Source organism: Eulemur rufifrons, chromosome 5 (assembly GCF_041146395.1).
Source record: "Eulemur rufifrons isolate Redbay chromosome 5, OSU_ERuf_1, whole genome shotgun sequence".
Lineage (NCBI taxonomy): Eukaryota > Metazoa > Chordata > Mammalia > Primates > Lemuridae > Eulemur > Eulemur rufifrons.
This window is the reverse complement of record NC_090987.1, coordinates 54,432,870-54,452,717: the sequence shown is the minus strand read 5'-3', so window position 1 is coordinate 54,452,717 and position 19,848 is coordinate 54,432,870. Positions and strand designations below refer to the sequence as shown.

The 19,848-nt window shown below is 42.2% G+C and overlaps 1 protein-coding gene across 2 annotated transcripts in view; it reads right to left on the bottom strand.

Annotated features, from left to right (window-relative positions):
- MAML1 (mastermind like transcriptional coactivator 1) overlaps window positions 1-17,193 on the bottom strand; it is a 44,773-nt gene extending 27,580 nt beyond the window's left edge. Inside the window, exon 1 of one of the 2 annotated variants that reach the window (XM_069468589.1) lies at window positions 16,573-17,193. In XM_069468589.1, the coding sequence (XP_069324690.1) occupies window positions 16,573-16,917 (345 nt within the window). In that variant the 5' untranslated portion in view covers window positions 16,918-17,193. The remainder of the gene's footprint in view (window positions 1-16,572) is intronic. The other variant, XM_069468590.1, reaches the window with a different exon arrangement.
- Between the last annotated feature and the right edge of the window lie 2,655 nt (window positions 17,194-19,848).

Genomic DNA, 19,848 nt, shown 5'->3' with positions numbered 1-19,848 from the left:
ATCAAAGAATCTTTAAAGCCACTTATAACCTGTAATCCCCCCCCCCACTTCAAGATGTCCTGCCTTTTCAGGCCAAACCAATGTACGTCTCCCATGCAATGACTCATGACTTTACGTGTAATTCCAGTCTCCATGAAATGTCTAAAACCAAAGTATAACCCAACCATGGCGAGACCAGTTGCTCAAGGCTTCCTGGGCATGGCTCTCTGGGCCATGGTCACACATATTTGGCTCAGAAAAAATCTCTTTAAGTTATCTCACAGAGTTTAGGTCTTTTTCCATTCAGACTCTGTGGCTCTAGACTTACATATTCAGCCATAAACTGGGAATCTCCATGTGGAAGCAGACAGGATACACTCCAAACCGGGTTCTTTGCCTCTTCCCCAAATCCGCTCCCTACTCTCATGCTCCCTGATTCGTGCATGGCTCATTCCTTGTCCTCAGATGGTTGGGCACTGAGGTCTGATGACTCTCCTGTCCAAACTTCTCTCCAATGAGACACCTCCATGCCACCCCCATCTTGGTTCAATTTCTCATGTTTTATCCTAGGTTACTGAAAGAACTTCATGCTGATTTCTGTTTCTCATCTTTCTCTGATCTAACCTTTTATGATGTTATCAGTGTGATCTCTATAAAACACTATTGGAACCATTTTAAACCCTTCTTATTTCCCCATCACCTACAGATAAAGTTCAAACTCCTTAACATATTAACTGCCATGTGAGTTGTATTTAACTCATGCTAGTTTTGAGCCCGGGGCCTCATGAAGCATATGCAGACTCAATTCTTGGTAAAAAATTCATTAAGTATGCCGTGAGTCACATACAACTCAAGTGGCATGCAGTGTAAAAATTGATTCTAGTGCCGCATGAGTTGCATATCACTCACGCACAGAAAATAAAATATAACAAATTTTTCCTTAAATTAAAAAAGATTGTTTGATTTCGAAGTTTTTATTCTATTTTCATAATAAAACACCATGGCCCCAAGGAAAAAATTTTTTTTCTAGTTGTGGCAGTCATTGTGTTTACCTGGCACATAGGGTCTGTTTGACCTGATCCCAATTAACTTCTCTGTTTAATCCCCTGCCATTCCCTTGAGGCCCAAATTTAAAATGAACCTCTTTCAAGACTGAAAATATAGCTCCAGCCTGGTGACTTCCTACTAATCTTTTAAGATTTAGCTCAAACATCAACTCTGTAGTATTTTTTCCCTGACCACTTACCCCACAGCTGGTCAAGAATAACTATCCCTAGTGCTCTAACAATACTTGGTACACAATACTTCTGTTCCAGTTTCATGGAGAGCATTTGTATCATACTGTAAATGTTCACTGTTTCTCTGCATCTCCCTGCATCCCTGAGGGCAAGAACCTTGACCTTTTCATCCCCAGAACCTAGTCCAATGCTCAGCAAGTTAAGAGTGCCCAGTGAAGGTTCACGGAATTAACCTTCCCACGGTCCCCACTGGTCCCTTCACAGTCACTTAGTTCTTTGTCAGTGTGTCTCACAGGCTCACTCTCTCTGGCCAATAAACAGGAGGCAGTACTAGCTCACTTCATCTTCAGAACAACCTGCAGGGCCAGTGTTGTACCAGTATTCCTAATTTCAAGATAAAGGTACTAAGGCTTAGAGAAGTTAAACTTGGAATGTGAGAGCTGAACCAGGATCTGAACACAGATCTACATGATTTAACGCTGCTTCCCAAAGTCCAACTTGTGTGATTCCTTTTTTAGGATTCAATCTCAAATATATGTTATTCCTTCAAATGTGTCCTTGGCACCTCAAAACTTCCTAGTATCTTAACTCTTTTCTTTCCCTCTTCTTTGAGATGAAAACATTACTCCTTGCAAAGATTAACTCCCTTCAATCACATCTTATTTCCTCTGGACCGTGTGCCTCACTGGAGACTTTTTCCCTTCGAATTCTTCCCCTTCTCACCTCTAGAGCTGTGGTTATCAATGTGTGGTCCCAGACCTGTAGCACCAGAATCTATTAGCAATGCAAATTCTCAGGCTCTGCCAAGACCCACCAAGTCAAAAATTCTGGGGGTGGGGCCCATAAGCAGGTTTAAAAAGCCCTCCAGGGCCTGCGCAGTGGCTCATGGCTGTAATTCTAGCACTCTGGGAGGCCCCCAGGTGGGAGTATAGCTTGAGGTCAGAAGTTTGAGGTTGCTGTGAGCTAGGCTGACAGCACTGCACTCTAGCCTAGGCAACAGAGGGAGGCTCTGTCTCAAAAAAAAAAAAAAAAAGGTCCTCCAGGTGATTTTGATGAATGCTAAATTTGAGAACCACTGTTGCAGTGGCTTCTTCTTTGAAACTTAAATTCCACTTCACATTTTAAAACAACCCCAAAATGCTTCTCAATCCTGTGACCCACCTCAGCTACTGCCGTCTCACTCCCTTGCCACTAGCTTTCTTAAGAGCATCAATCACTAAGTACTTTTAAGTCCAGAACATTCACTTACTCCTCAAACCCTTCTAATCAGCTGGGCACCCTTATGCCCTTTACAAATATGAAAACTAAAACTCTTGAGAGCTTAAATTACTTATCCAAATAGATCTGGGAGTTAAGTACAGCAATTCTTCTATTCATAAGTTATGCAGAAAAATTTCAAATATCAAATGTAGCACAGAGCATAATGAAAATAAAGATATCAGGATAGACTGGTTTTATATATAGTCAATATAGAAAGCAGACTGCCGGAAACCAGAGAGAAAAAGTGGAATCAGGACCCCCCACCCCAACACATACAGACACTCTCTCCCTGTAATTAAAAAAATGGCATCTAGGATTTAGGTGAGCAAACTGAAGTTATTATTTGTCTTTTCTGTTCTTGTGACTGTGAAGCGACAGTGAGATAAGAGTTCCACGGATGAAACAGGGCATTAAAGAGTGTCTAATAAAGTGTTAAACTCAATATAGTAAAAACCTGCTTGTTACTGAACAGCGCTTACAGAAATGTCAGCCACAAATATAAGCAAAATACGCAGCTTTAAATGTTCTAGTTGTCACATTAAAAAGAAACAGGAAGCAAATTTTTATATTATATTTTATTTAACTCAATATATTAACACATAGTGCCAAAAAAATCTCAATTTAAAAAATACTAAGTTTTCAAAATCCAGTGTGTATTTTAAACTTTTAGCACAACTCAATTTGGAGTAGGCTAATTTCAAGTGCTTAGGAGCCCTACCTGACTGGTGGCCAACTTAATGGACAGCATAGCTCTAGAGATGAGCCTTGGGCGAACATTTTCAGGACAGCAATGAAGACAAAAGGAAGTGCCTGGGAACTTGCTGCCTGTCTCAGCACTAGGCTCCTTACTACACATGGGGCTCCACATGCCAGGCACCTTTGTCCCAGCTGCTTCCTCACCTGAAATACTCAACTTTGCCCTCCTTTCTTTTTCTAGCAAACTACTCCTCATGTCTCATTCAATTTATTCAATAAGAATCTACTGAGAACTGACTGAGCCAGCCACTATCTGGGGCCTGGGGAGACAGTGGACAACAAAACAGACAAAACCCCTTGCTCTCTGGCAGCCCACATTCTAGTGGGCAGTACTTCCCAGAAAATACAGCACAGAAAGAGAGGGAGTCTGTGGGGCTTACGATCCTAAATAAGGTGCTCAGGAAAGGCCTCACAGTACAGCACGTGAAGTCTGAGCAAGAGCCTGCCTGTAAGAGACGAGAGAACCACGCCAACACCTATGAAAGATCCAGGCCAAGGGATGAACAGTGCAAAGGCTGAGGTGGGAACATACCTGATGTGTGCAGATCAGTAAGGCCAGTGTGGCTGCTGTGGAGTGAACAGCACAGGGTTGGGGGACGGGAAGGAGGGACAGGTGCACCAGACCACACAGTGCCATGTAACTCTGGCTAAGTGCTGCTGGCTTTTCCCTCGGGTGATGGAAGCCCTGTGGAGAGGTCTCAGCACAGGAACAAGATCATTTTGAGGGGAAAGTGGACTGCAGAAGGGCTACAGGAAACGGGGAGACCAACTAGGAGGCAACAATGCAGGTAAAAGAAATGATGGCTCAGACCAGGATAGTGGTGGCAGAGGTGGGGAGAAGCGGCCAAGTTCTGGGTATGTGTTGAAGGTGGAGCTGATGTACGGGCTACGGGCTTGGCCCAAGGATCTCTGGAGAAGAGTGTCCCTGGCAGGCTCAGTGTGGCTAGAATACAGGGAGAGGTGGCAGAAGAGAAGTCAGGCTGATCTGCGTTGTCTTGACAGGCTGCGGAGTTAAGGATGGAGGTGGGCAGAGAAGTGGCTTTGCCAGGAGCACAGGGGGTTCTGGGGGCACCCCCCAGCACTTGCTGGGAAAGAGCAAGCGGTGCCCACCTTGAAGTCTTCCTCAATTTCCAGGGTGACTGCAGAGCTTGCCACTGGCTCTCCCAAGTAGCCAAAGCTTTTTGGACCACCCTCTAGTGTGGTACATAAAACCCAGCACATGAGTGGCCAGCCTCTCCATCTGTCTCCATTAGCTTCGCGTATAGGGGCTCTTCCTCATTCACCTTGGTTTTTCCAGCACCCATCATGGGACTTGATTCACCACACCCAAAATTCTGTCTTTTGGTTGGGACTGGCCAGTTTGCCAAACCAGAAAGAACTCCATGGTTGTCTAGGTCTTGTGGAAAAACCTCATACTTGATTAACAGAGATAATCAGGAGATTAAAAACAAAATAAACATTTAAAAAGAAATCCCTGGCCAGTCCTAGTGGCTCATGCCTGTAAACCCACCACTTTGGGAGGCTGAGGTGGGAGGATCACTTGAAGCCAGGAGTTTGAGGCTGCAGTGAGCTATGACTGGGCCACTGCACTCCAGCCCAGGCAGCAGAGCAAGACCCTGTCTCAAAGCCCCTGCTACCCTCTCTTCACCTTTCCCAGAGACAACCACTATCCTGATTTTGTGTTAATTGCTTTTCTTGATAGTTCTACCACCTTCATGTTATCCCCAAACAATATACAGATGACTCTTCAGCAACATGGGTTTGAACCGTGAGGTCCACTTATATATGGATTATCTTCTGCCTTTGCCACCCCTGAGACAGCAAGACCAACTCCTCCCCCTCCTCAGCCTACACAACATGAAGACGATGAGGATGAAGACCTTTATGATGATTCCCTTTCACTTAATGAACAGTAAACATATTTTCTCTTCCTTATGATTTTCTTAACATTTTCTTTTCTCTAGCTTACTTTATTGTAAGAATACAGTACATAACACACAAAATATATGTTAATCAACTGTTTACGTTATCAGTAAGGCTTTCGGTCAACAGGAGGCTATTAGGAGTTAAGTGTCTGGGCGTCAAAAATTCTATGTGGATTTTTGACTGTGTGGGGGTTGTGGGGGAGTTGGCGCCCCTAACCCACGAGTTGGTTCAAGGGTCAACTGTACTGCCCAGTTTTGAAAGCAGAGGGCAAGCACACACTAGCCATAAGGAAAGGGTGGCACTGCCCCTGCTGGATGGAGACTCCAGGAGGAGGTGAGTGTATCAGCCTCCAGGTCATGGTCTGACTTCTGCTTCTCTGGGCATTGACAAGGCCCCTTCTGGGGAAGTCATCAGCAAAGTCATAAGGCAGTCTTGGGAAACACAAGGCTCAGCACCTGTGTTTGGGCACCTGGCAGGGCTGAGGTGTGGGCCATGTACTGGACAGGAAGCAGAAATATGGTCAGGGCAGAGCTGTCCTGTACCTTCTGCTCCTAAGTTTGCCGTGGCCTCCCTCCAGCACTCAGGAGAAAGCTGGAAACTTCTTTGAGTGATGTGCGTATCCTCAGCAGAGGAGGAAGGGAGAGACCCTCATCAGCACATGGTCAGGACGAGCCAAGTCCTGCTGAGAACCTGGGCCAAGCTCTCCTGGGCATTCTGTCCTCAGGTTAAAAAGATGGCCCATCCTCAGCCAGCCTGAGCAACATAGCAAGACCCTGTCTCTACAAAAAATAGGAAAATTAGCTAGGCGTGGTGGCACATGCCTGTGATCCCCGCTACTCAGGAGGCTAAGGCGGAAGCATCTTTGAACCCAGGAGTTTGAGGTAGCAGTGAGGTATTATCACGCCAAGAGCAACACAGTGAGACCCTGTCTCAGCAACAACAAAAAGATGGCCTGATGCAAGTAGGGGTCTTGGTGATGACAGTCTACCTCCTGGGTCACCCTGCTGCAGTAGAGCTCGGTTGCCCTCCACATCTGGTGCACAGCTGTCATCCCAGGATTACTTTTCACCATCCTCCACAGAATTCCCTTGCCATGTTTTCTGAGTTGGGTCTCCTGTTTCCTGACTCTTGTGTCTTACTCTTTTTTGATTTAGTATTTCAGTTTGGTGGAGCACATCTTCCAACAGCTTCTTAAGAAGGGGTATATGATAGTTAAACTTTTTAAACCTTTGATCTCTTAAAATGATGTTATTCTACACTCAATCTTGTTGTATAGTTTGGCCAGGTATAGAATTCTGGGTTGGTAGTCATTGTCCTTCAGAATTCTGAAGGCACTGTTCCCACTGTCTTCTTGCTTCCTATGTTGCTGCCATAAAGCCCAAAGACATTCTGATTCCTAGTACGTGACCTAGTACAATGCCATCCAGAAGCTTGTAAATCTTTTCTTTAAACCCAATGTTCAGAAATTTCATGACTGGTGTGGGTCTCTTTTCTTCCCTAGCGCTGGGCACAGGCATACCCTTTTAATCTGGCAACTCATGCCTTCAGTCCTCTAATTTTCTGTTTTCCATTTGTTTTGCCCTTTTTCCTTTTGGGCGAATTGCTAATTTTTCATATGCATGTTGTACACATATATTTCATATTTTAAAAAAATTTCCAAGATTTTGTTTCCTGAATTTTAAAAATTCTTGTTCTATGGCAAGGGTGTGGATATATAAAATGACCTAGAATGAAGAATTGAGAACATTTAATCTACCCTCACACAACTAAGGGCTATGCCATTCCCATGAATAATAGCAACTCATCTGAATAGCAATAAAGATAAAAGTTGGGGGAGAGGCGGAGGAGGGAGGGCATAAGTAGGCAAGTAGGTGTACAGTTAAAAAGTATTCCAGGTAATTCTGACATATATGCCACAGAGAATGTCTTTGATTCAAAACCACTAGTCTATACTAAATAACATATTAATAGCACTTCTAGTTTTTATAAAGTTCTTTCTCATATATGATCTCATCTGCAGAAGCTAAATGACATAGTAGAAACACAACTTTGGTATCAGACTTTGGTTTGAATTTTGCTTCTACCATTTAAGTTGGCAATCTTGGCAAATTAACCTATGAGTCTCAATTTCCTTTCATGTAAAATTGGGCATACAAATATTTACCATTTGAGACTGCTGTGAGGATTCAATGACAACATATGTAAAGAGTCTGGTCCTTGTTAAATTTTCTGTTGGCTCACGCCTGTAATCCTAGCACTCTTGGAAGCCAAGGCGGCAGTATCACTTGAACTCAGGAGTTTGAGACCAGCCTGAGAAAGAGCGAGAAGCCGTGTCTACCAAAAAATACAAAAAAAAGAAAAAAAAATTAGCTAGGCGTGATGGCATATATCTGCAGTCCAGGAGTTGGAGGTTGCAGTGAGCTATGATGATGACACTACATTCTAGCCAGGGTGACTGAGTGAGACTCTGTCTCATGAAAAAAATTTTTTTTTCCTTTTGACCTGAATAGCTAGGCTACTTATACCAACACAGACCAATTAAATGCCATGATCCCAAGACAGGCACTTGCAAGTAACACAGGCAGCTGATGTCAAAGGCCCAAGAAAGCTGCCTCTTGTACACAGTAGATCCTCTCCAGCCATCCCAGGTCTTCCTTAATGAAAAAGTCCTGGCATCATTAGCCTATCAGCAACACTCAGAGACTTTGCTTTCCCAATAAGGACAGAGATGGTTCGTGGTCTTCTGGCTTTAAAAGACTCACCCTATTTTTCCTCCCCTGAGCCACATCCCTCAGAGGCTAGACTGTGCCGGATTGGTTTCCCTGCTTGAAGGTAGCATTTTTCTATTTAGCTTTTTGAATCTTTGCTCTCTTAGAATTTTTTTTTTCCTTAACACCTGTTAAAAATGAGAAAATTGGAGCAGAGAGATTCTTTTCCATGCCTAAAGTCATACAATTACTTTAGGCCAAAACTGTCACTGCATCCAGGTTTTTTGACTCCTGCCCTATAATTTACTTCATCCTGTTTGCACACAAATGTATTCTCTTCCTTCTGCTCATTAGCTGCACCACCCTTCCCTGAGACACAGGGCCCACTGTCTTGCTTTGTTTCTATTGACAGACTTTGTTCTTAACTATATAGCAATAAAGAACTATACAGCAACAGAGATACAAGCATATAAAAATTTTTCCTTGTTTCATATTCTACGCAGAGAATCACAGACTCTATCCCATCTTTCTTCGACTGACTTTAAAATCACTCTAGTCTCTCTAATTTCCTTGATGTGCCTTCATAAAGCAGCCCTTATGATACTGTTAGAAAATTTTCAGGACATACGGTTTGTAGAATCATAGTTTCTGTCTCCTAATGTTTTAAAAATTGTGTCAAAAACACATAGAATTTACCATCTTAACCTTTTAAAGCATATAGTAGAGTAATTATACCCACATTGTTGCACAACAAATCACCAGAACTTTTTCATCTTGCAAAACTGAAACTGCTATATCCATTGAACAACCCCCCTTTCCCCCTTCCCCAGCCCCTGACAACCACCATTCTACTTTCTGTTTCTGAGTTTGACAATTTCAGATATCTCATATAATTGGAATCTTACAATCTTTGTCTTTTTGTGAGTGGCTTATTTCTGTTAGCATAATGTCCTCAAGGTTCATCCATGCTGTAGCACAGAACAGGAGGCTTTTTTAAATGTAGCCGTCCTTTTTAAGGCTACATAATATTCCATTGTATGTACACGCCACGCTTTCTTTATCCATCCATCTGGTGATGGACATTTAGGTTGCTCCCACCTAGTGTCAACAATGCTGCAATAAACATGGGTATGTAAATCAGGGCTTACTGTCTTACCTCTACCAACTCACTTCTGAATCGGTCCTGACCTACAGCCATATAGCTTCTGACACCGAATTGAGAGTTCCTTCCATAACAACATTAACATTCACTCAACAGATGCCTGCTGACTCCTGAATATGCGGCAGGTATAGTGCTAGACTCATGGTCTTACTCTCAAGTTGTCCACAGTCCAGGAGAGAGCAGCAAAAACACACAAATTAAAACTCAGTGTTGTAGTTGTTCTGACAAAGGCCAGGTCAACTTGAAGAGCCGACTTATGAAGGTATCCTGGAGGAGATGGATTATGAGCAGAGTTCTGAATGGTGAAATGTCCAACATCATGAGATTGGGGGAAGGACATACATAGGAAGGTATCAAGAGAAATTAGGCCATTTTTAAAGAATTACATTCAAAGTATTTCTGGGATCTTGAAGTAAGGCTCACAAAGGCTTCATTTCCATGGTAACAGGTCACCCCATGACATGCTGTTCTAGCAGGCCTGGTAACACTGACACTGCTCCAAATACTCAGCTATGTGCTGCAGTCTCTCCTGCTGCTCTGTCCTGCCAGGCATAACAGTTCTACACTGACCTAAAGGGTCTGGACTCATCGGGCAGGGGCGGGCAACCTACCGCCTTCTGATTTCAAGATTGTTTTTTCTAAAACACCAAAGGAGACAACAAAAGCTTTATCTTTCTCTGCTACAACCCTTTTAATGCACGGATTTGTTCCATAAAATTTGGATTCAGCCATAAGGCTGCACTTAAGGACCTAGAAGGCCACAGGTTCCCTACCCCTGCCAGCGGTTGCCAGTGATTGGCCTGTGCGTTGGGATGCTTTGAATTCAGATATATCATAGAGTGGGCAGAAGTGATGCTATTTTTCATTTAAAGACATTCTTCTATCCTCAACTAACCAAACAATGTATGGCTCTTCAAAGGAGTGTTCCATGGGAGAGCAAAGAGAATATGAGTAAGAAATATGTAGGTAAGACACCTTATTTGATGCAGGCAACAAACTCATGACAAGGCTCCATGCTCTTTAACCATCTCTCCTGGAATTCAGAAGTGAGATGGTAGTCATGGGAATGCACATTATTATGGATATTTGAAAAATGAAGTCAAACTTTCTGATGGAAAGTTGAGTCTTATGTGACTATTTGACAATGAGGACTGGTTTTGCACATTAGGTTATACAGCAGGTATCTTCCATATATTAAACAAGCCATCATAGTCACAGCTCTAAGGTTTTGATGAAAATATACCTAAAGCAGATAAAAGTATTTAATCAAAAAATAGCATATTGGCAAAAGTGTACTGAAATGAATAGTACTTTTGTTTTCCCAACAAATTTTGTATATGTTAGGTTAAACAAGGTACCTCTAAGTGAAAGAATAACAGGTATAATCAACAATCAATTGAAAAAACTTGGTAAAGCCTTTTTGTTATATTTCTCAGTAACTGAGAAAGGAAATGACTAATCAGATGGTTTCTAATTCTTTGTTTTCAATAAAATTGAAGGACTACTCAACCAAGTTGTCAGCTAATTAGTAAACTAATTTTTAATGATATGACACTCTGACTTTCTGGCACACAACTGAGGTTTCAAAATATTGAATAACATTGCTATTACTAAACTTCTTCCTTTCCTTTATAGTTATTAATATTTATGCAAACAAGGATTTCTGGGGATTAAATTTACAAAAACAAAAAATAAGAACTGAATTGAGAACTCTCATTTTGGCAAGAACTAATATTCATCCATGGTTACATGAATAAATCAAGGGGGGAGGGGAGCCTCATTTATCTTATTAAGAGAGGCATTTCTAATAAAAGTGTATTTTTTTTGCTTAACACTTATAAAAATTTATAATGCATGTTATCTGTTGTGTACTAAATTGCTATAACTCAATTTACTGAAACAAGACATAGACATAACACAGAATCTTATAAATGCTACATATATTCTTTTGTATAAATCAGCTTTAAAAAGAGCAAAAAATGCATACAGCTTTATGGTCAAAATAAATTTAAAAGTTTTAATTTCAATGTTTATACCTATTTTTGATGCAGAGAAATATGCTAGAGTAATCAATAAAAAGACTTGCAAACATGTATTAAGTTAAAATAAAACATATTACACAGAGTAAGTGTAAAAAGGAAGCAAATTCCAGGAGAAAACAAAGAATGATTTAAAACTTCTGTTGAAGAAAAGCATTCTTTAAATGGTTGATGAAAGATAGCATATTGCTAAGATATTCAGATTCTGTTGGCTACATTTTAAAAAGTGATGTAAACTTTTTTTAAAAATATTTATAATTCTCTGTAAGTTACATCTCCTGCAACTATAAACAGCATTTTTTGCCCTTCTTTTAAAATACTTAATTCATCTTAAATATATGTAGCATTTATAAGGCTGTGTTACATAAATTTCTTATTTTGTATTTTTCACTTACTAAACTGAATTATAGTAATTTAGTATACAAATGATTGGTTATAATTTTTGATAAGCCTACAAACTTAGGATGAAAAGTTTTAGATGTCAACTTAAAAATATGTGAGAGGGGGTTCACAGTGTTTCAAAATTATTTAGTCCAAACACCCCCGTCTCTAATATTAATATAAGGCTCTTCCTGACCTGACTCCTACCTTTCCTGCTTCATCTTCCAGCCTCTGGCACTTCAAACCTCAAATTCAAAGAACTACTATCATAATTTTGTGTTTCTGCTTAGTTTCCCAAAAGGATCAAAGTCCTATTAGATGCCCCTTGATAAGAGCTCAAGTTGGCATGCATATCAGTATATTAAAGGTTTGGAAATGTCCTAAATAAAGGAAACTGTTTAAATTTGTTTAGCCTATATGTGCAAATGCTCAGAGGCAAAAAATCTGTTTAGCCCAGTGACTCCCAAATTTGTCCCACTCTAGAACTCTTCGAATAGCCCATGAAATTAGTGTTCCATGGAACCTGTCATTTGGTAGCACATTACTCTGCTTTTAATTTTTGCTTAGCATTTATCATAATTTAATATTTAAAATTGATTTTCTCTTTCCCCATGAGAGCAGAGTTTTAATTTGTCCTGTACACTGCTATATCCCTAGTGCCCTGAATACAGTCGTCCCTTGGTATCCATGGGGGATTGGTTCCAGGATGCCCTCCAGGATACCAAAATCTGTGGATGCTCAAGTCCCTTATATAAAATGGCCTAGTATTAATATTGGGGTATAACCTACTACACACATCCACATCCTCCCATATACTTTAAATCATCTCTCGATTACTTATAATACCTAATATGATGTAAATGTTATGTAAATAGTTGTAATACTTTTTAAAATTTTGTATTATTTTTATTGTATTGGTATTTTAAAAATTTTTTCTCTAACATTTTCAATCCATGGTTGGTTGAATCCACTCAAATATTTGCTGCATGAATTAAAAAGGGAAAGTAGGAAGGAGACTAAGGAAAAAAGTCAGAAAGCTGGAAAGAAAATCATAAGAGAGCAGAAGCCAAGAGAAGAGACTCATGAAGGAAGACATCAAGAAGAATGACAAAGAAGCCAAAGAATTTGGCAATTCCATCCTTGTGTCCTTTCCAAGAGGTGGAAAGCATATTACAATGGGCCAATGAGTAAGTGGGAAGTTCACGTGGAAAGGGAAAAAGGAAAAATATGGAATACTATTTTGAGAGTGAGAAAACACAAAAGAAAGGACTCTACTTGCTCATGTTTTCAAGCTGAAAGGAAGGATCCCCCTGGGAAAGAAGATGCTAAAGATAAAAAAGAAAAAAGGGTGCCAGACAAACTCACAGATGTTAGAGGAAGAAATGAGACCTTAAAGCCACATCAGTCCTCTTTAAAAAAAAAAAAAAAACTATCCCAGTACAATATGTTTTATACTCAGAAATATCTACTCCCTGGAAATAATATTTCATTTGTATAATTCTTACATGAGTTTAGTCTACAAAATTACTAATACTCTGCACACCTTTCTTAACTCTTAAAAGACACACACTGGCATATTTGTGGGTAGAGAGCCATGAGGTGTGCAACATATCCTTCAGAGGTTCAGAGAACAAGAGCTTGAGAGAAAAGAAAGAGGGAGAGAGAGAGAGAGAGAAGTGGGGGTGGAATACACAAATCAATGATAAAGCAAATGGGGTACAAAAGTGACCATGGGTAACTCTAGGTAAGGAGTATGCAGATGTTCTTTGTACTATTTGTGTAGCTTTCCTCTATGGCTGAAGTTATTTACAAATAAAAGGTTAAAAAAGAGAAAGAGAGAGAAATGTCACACACCTAAAACCAAGTAGGGAAAGAAACTTCCATGGTGAATGGTTGGCATTCTACTGTCAAATTTCTTTGTCAACTACCACAACCATTGACAGTTCCTCTCTGCTCAGCAGCAAAAGTGTAGCAATAGTCAAAGGGACTGGGAATCAACCTTTATAGCATTTTATTACACAAAGAAAATGTTCACACTATTGTAAAAGACTATTTTCACTTACAGAATGAATGAATGTGTAAAGCAGGTGGATGGGTCTCCCTAACCTAGAATTCCTAACATAAAGAAGTCAATTCTGTCATTAGAATGCTACTATTTGTTTTTGAAGAGCACAGAGAATATAAAGAAAACCTAATAGGCTCATTCCTCGAAAACCAGAATAGAAAAAAAAAAAAGCCTGAAGCACTGTTCCTGATTCATCTCTAACAGACTAAGCAGACAGTGGTGAACACTTCGCTGTGGTGGGATAGCCTAAGAAGAAAAAAACAATCAACTGAAATTAAAGTAAACTCTATTAGTAAATCTGATCCCTTTTCTTTTTTTCTTTTTTTTTTTTTTTTTTGAGACAGAGTCTCACTCTGTTGCCCAGGCTAGAGTGAGTGCCGTGGCGTCAGCCTAGCTCACAGCAACCTCAAACTCCTGAGCTCAAGCGATCCTCCTGTCTCAGCCTCCCGAGTAGCTGGGACTACAGGCATGTGCCACCATGCCCGGCTAATTTTTTTTTTTCTATATATATTTTTAGCTGTCCATATAATTCTTTCTATTTTTAGTAGAGATGGGGTCTCGCTCTTGTTCAGGCTGGTCTCGAACTCCTGAGCTCAAACGATCCGCCCACCTCGGCCTCCCAGAGAGCTAGGATTACAGGCGTGAGCCACCGCGCCCGGCCTGATCCCTTTTCAATTGTGGAAATGGCTTGCTGATTAAGTAACTTTGGCAATGAAATGACTGCCTAACAGTACTACAGCACACTTGGAAAAAAAAATAAGACTAATATTCTTTACATAAGGAATATTAATGAGATCAAATACATACACAGAGTTGTCAAAAATAACAATGACTAAGAGGCACGTTCTTGCCATCTTGCTGTGCAAAGCTGTGTTTTCCAAGCCCAAATCCTACAGTCAAGGACTCTCCCCGTCTGAACTGAAGGAGCCACTAAAATGGAAAACGCCACTGTTTTCATAGTGATACTTATCTTTAGTTCCTATGACCCCATTCCAAGGCCACAGAGCTCAGCTAGAATCACTTGGAACCTGAAGTGAAAAGGATCCCTCTTCCTAGCAGACACAGGAGAGCACTTCCACTGTAAAATTTAAAATCAGGAAATCCACGGGTCAAGGTTTAAATGTAATGTCTATCAACTTAACATGGCACATCTCATCAGGCTCTGACACCAAAGGAATGACTGACAAGCTAGATTCAAGTTCTAACACACTCAGAATTAATTTCTCTTCATATAGCACGCTGAATTTCTCTCCAGTGATTCAGGACTAAAAAAAAAAAAAAAAAAAATCATATAAGGTCTACATTCTTAAAATGACTTTAATTGGAAATTGAATCACTACTAACATACTTTCTAAGGGGTACTCAAGGCAACTACTTGTATGTAGAACCACGATTTTTATGAGCTTTCATTATTTACTTCAACTGGAATGACAACCTAGTACTTTTAAAAGTCTTTCCTGACAACAGGAGTTGTTAGTAAAGGTGGCTCATGAAGTTAAGCCATTTAGCTTTTTGAGGTTAGCACACAGGAGGACAGATTACTGAGTAAAGCACTAACAAGTTTTTATCAATCACTCAACAAACATGCTCTGAGGGCCACAGACATGTATGTGCAGGACTCTGAGCCCAAGCACTCCCTGCTTCCAAGAGCTTAGTCTAGTTGGAAATACGTGACCTAAAGTAGTATGTGACCATGTGCTAAAAATAAATAGCACAGACAATATATTTCCTAAATGTTTTGACAAAGGTGATTCTGATTGCCGTGGGCTAGACTGGTCAGAAACTAGCTTTAAAGAAGAGGGGAGAGGTGAGCTGGGACTGATGGCATGGTAGGATTCTGAAAGATGTTGAGGAGGACCCTGCAGGCAGCCTATCAGTCTACAGAATACTGTAGTTTTACATTTACGCTCATTTCTTTGAATCCTAAAGAACCCTGGGGGATAAGAAGCCCAACATACCACCAGTTTACAAATGAAAAAAGTGAGGATGAGATGACTTGACCATTCAATACAATAAGCAATGAAACCTGGGTTTGAACCCAAGTATTTTGTCTTCCAGTTCAACAGCCCACACTAGTGTAGTAGAGAATGAGGAAAATAATTGAACCAGAGCAGAGGACCTGCCAGGGACATGAAAAGATGGGGGTTAGGTCCAACAGAAGGGTTTCTATCAATTAGAGAGGCAGAAAGAGAACACATGCCTAACATTAGTTACAACAGCCCAGGTGAGAGACAATAAAAGCAAGAATTACAAATATACCGAACCAATTGGATTGTAGCATTTGTTTTAAACTAAAATTACCAAGAAAACCACACACACACAAAATCTTGTCTCCCTTTTATATACCAGTTTCAGGGAGAAAAACCTAACCAGCAAATTTCACAAGTATCTACTGAGAACTCAAGGGGCGTAATAATTTATCAACAATCTAATATTAGAGACTTTAAACAGGCCTCATAAATTAAAACTGGAACTGTCAACAATATTGCAGGAATCTCAAGTTCACAAATTTCAGGCTGCCTAAAGAAGGAATACTCTTATGCAACTCACCGAGCAGCAATATGCATTTTATAAGTTTTCCAAAGATTTTTTTATTTTTCATTCAGAACAGTTTGATTTGGTCAATCGAAAGCCGACTTATTTTCATATTAAAGACCTGACCCTGCTTACAGCACAAAGACCCAATAAACATTTGAAGAATAAATGAAGCCAGGCCTACTGTGCAAGAACTCCCTACATCACAGGCACCTCGAATGTTGGTATGTTCCAAAATAACGTTCTCAAAATTTTAGAATTGAGTCTGGGAGAAAAACCTTTCGGCTAGCGTTCGCCAGCCTTCCCACGCCGAGCCTCAGGCAAGGTCCTCTCGGTTATATTTTCCCAAAGTAATGCCACAGTGCCATTTCCCGAAGATGACAACCGCTCAGCTCCCTGCCATGTTACCCTCCCTCGAGCCAGATCCAGGAGCTGCAGGCGCACGAGGAAGTTTCCCGGCGGCCCGAGCTACGTCAAGGGGACGCATTTTCGGGCGAAGGGACTGCCCCCGCGCCCTACTCACCGCGACCGGGCGGCCGAGCTCCGAGCCGTCGGCGGCGTCGAGGCGCGGGGCCGGGGCGGGCGCGGCGGACGCTGGGGCCGGGGCGGACGGCGGAGCCGGAGCCGCGGCGGGCGGCTGCCGGTGCTTAGCGCCGGTGCGCTTGGCCTTGGCCTGGATACAGCGCTGGTGCAGGGCGAAGGTGTGCTGGCGCTCGAGCTCCAGGCGCTCGGGCGACACGGCCTCGTAGCGGGCCTCGCAGGTGCTGTGGTGGCGCCGGCACAGCTCGATGCGCCGGCGGAGGCGCTCCATGACCGCGCTGTGCCGCGGCAGCGCGAACTCCGCCATGGGGCAGGTGGGCAGCACCATGGGCCGCGGGCTGCACGGGCCGGGCCTCTCGGGGCCGGCTGGCACTGCGGGCTCCGCTCCCTGCGGCAGCCCCAGTCCGCCTCACGGCCGCGCCATGCCCCCGCAGGCTGTGGAGCGGGCTCACGCGCGGCGGTGGGTCTTTCTCCTGCCCCGCTCGGCCCGACCCCCAGCCGGCGCTCGCTGCCCACTTCAGGCCTTGGCCTGTCCCCGCCGCCCCGGCCCCATTGTTTTCCGCGCCGCCGCCGTCGCCATCTTAAAATTGTTTTCAGGGCCCTCGGAAAAGGGCGGGGCCTCGGCAGGCAACCTCGCGCGTCACGACTGATGGACAGGGGCTCCGGCCAATGAAAAAAGGAAGAACTGGCCGCCCGAGGGCGTGGGGACGAGCACGTAAGAGACGCGCTCGGACTCCGGAGCGGTATTTAAAAGGAACTCTCCAGCGAAGGGTGGAGGGAAGCCCCTGGGCGGGCCTCAGGGGGCGGCCTAAGCGTGACTGACAGGAGCTCTTCCTGGAGGTGACTAGAGGCTTGCCAAACGCTGCCTCCTGAAGGCAGGCCCTTCCGGCCCCCTGATGGAAAGGAGGTGAATCCAAGTCGGTGTCCACACCCAGCCATCTGCTCACAGCACGGCGATTCATTTTCTTCCAACCTTTTGATTTTGGCTTTGATAAGCTGAAAGTAGCTACGCTATGTCAACGTCAGCCGTTTTTCTTTCACCTCATCCAGCCCCCTAATTGGTCAGAATGGTCCACGAGCGAGTTGGTAGAAGTTTCCGCTTACACCGTTCTGAATCATTGGGGCTGTCAACTTCCACTTATTTATGAAAGTCTGAACAAGTGCAGAATTACTACTTAAAAGAAAAAGCTTAGCAGATGTGAGGAAAAAGATAATGAAGTAGAGTCCAGCTCCATTAGAGGGGACTGGAAATGCAAAGGATGATGCTTCAGTTAAAAACAGGGAGCCTGGACTGCAAGCTCTTTACATTTAAAAGATAGTCCTTAAAGCCAACCAAATACAATTCTGCTCCAGTATTACTAATAGGTAGAGGGCGTGGAAGGGACTATATGGGAAAAAGCGGAGCAATGAAAGCGTCAGTACTAAAACTAGATGGGGGAGGCCCCAGGGGATATTAGGTATAGGTATTGTCACCCTAATTGCTAAAAGGTTAAAAAGGAGGTGCCAGGAGGCTGTACGTTGAGAGGCAGCATCAGCAGATCAAACTTCTCGTTGCTTTTTACTAGGGCTCAGGAAAAGGTTTTATTTTAAAAGCAGGAGAAAAAAATGGACCTTAGTCAAATGTTTTTATACAAATGCAATAGAAAAATACAAATTCTAATTTTTAGTGTAGGAAGTGGGCCACCAAGGTGAAAATGCCCTAATGCAGCCCTGCTTTTTACTTCAAACGTATAAATTTTATACCAGAATTAAACTATTCTTTTTTTTAATAGAAAAGATAGTAACTAGGAGTACTACATTTTGTGTATATCTTTTCAGCAAGCAATCCAAAAGCTTAATAGTGCATAAAACCTTTTGGCCTAATTTTCAAAAACATCCCTGAAATATTCACATATATGTAAAATATGGAGTCTGATTCTGAGCAAAGATTATTTTCTAATAAAAAAGTTCAGTGGTTCCTCTAAGTCTTAAAGAATATTATCTACAGGCTGGGCGCGGTGGCTCACACCTGTAATCCTAGCACTCTGGGAGGCCAAGGCCGGAAGATTGCTCGAGGTCAGGAGTTCGAGACCAGCCTGAGCAAGAGCGAGACCCCGTCTCTAACTAAAAATAGAAAGAAATTAGCAGACAACTAAAAATCTATATAGAAAAAGTTAGCCAGGCATGGTGGCACATGCCTGTAGTCCCAGCTACTCGGGAGGCTGAGGCAGAAGGATCGCTTGAGCTCAGGAGTTTGAGGTTGCTGTGAGCTAAGCTGACGCCACAGCACTCTAGCCCGGGCAACAGAGCAAGACTCTGTCAAAAAAAACAAAACAAAACAATATTATCTACAAATTACCAGTAGCATCCATTCCTTTAAAATAATTTTTCTGAAGAGATGAATATGATCACAGCTCACTGTAGTCTCCATCATCTGGGCTCCAGCAATCCTCCTGCCTTGGCCTCCTCCCAAGTAGCTGGGACTATAGGCCCAAGTCACTGTACCCGGCTAATTTTTTTATTTTTTGTAAAGATGGGGGTCTCGATATGTTGCCCAGACTCCTCTCAAACTCCTAGCCTCAAGTGACACTCCTGCCTCAGCCTCCCAAGTCACTAGAATTACAGGTGTGAGCCACCTCTTGGGGCTGGCATCCCTTCCTTTTCTGAACTGCTGTCCTTGCATACAATAGAAACTACTGAACCACAATCAGCAAGAGGAGGAGGCAAGAGCTAAATATAAAAGACTGAATCAAACTCATGTGGTGAGATAAGGTAATTATTTCACCATCTATAATAGTTTCTGCACATTAGCAAACTCTCATGTAGGGGCCAATTAAAAGATTAACCCACTATTGAAACAGTAAAAAACACACATTGAAGGTTACTATGAAGAAGTTCAGTCAAAGGCAGACACTTAACACAGGGCTTTAATGTAACACCATTTAGTAATGTGACAGTTTGAAAAATGTTGATGAATACTTTGTGGATGAGAAAATTGAGGAACACATCTGACGGAGAGCGGGCATTTTACAACAATGGGACAGGTAACCAGCATGTGAAATCATAATATAAGTGCCTTTTAAGAGCTGAAAACTGCTAGTCATTCACTAATGTGTCGGACATTTTAATCAGAATGCTGCACCTTCAACACAAACTGAAAAAAAGAACCAAGAAAAGGCACTGTTTTTGTTTTATTTTGAATAAACTTTACTATATAATCCTGGAAAAGCAATGAACACTCTAATGGTTTAACGTTCAGCTGGAAGAAAGGGAGGCATGA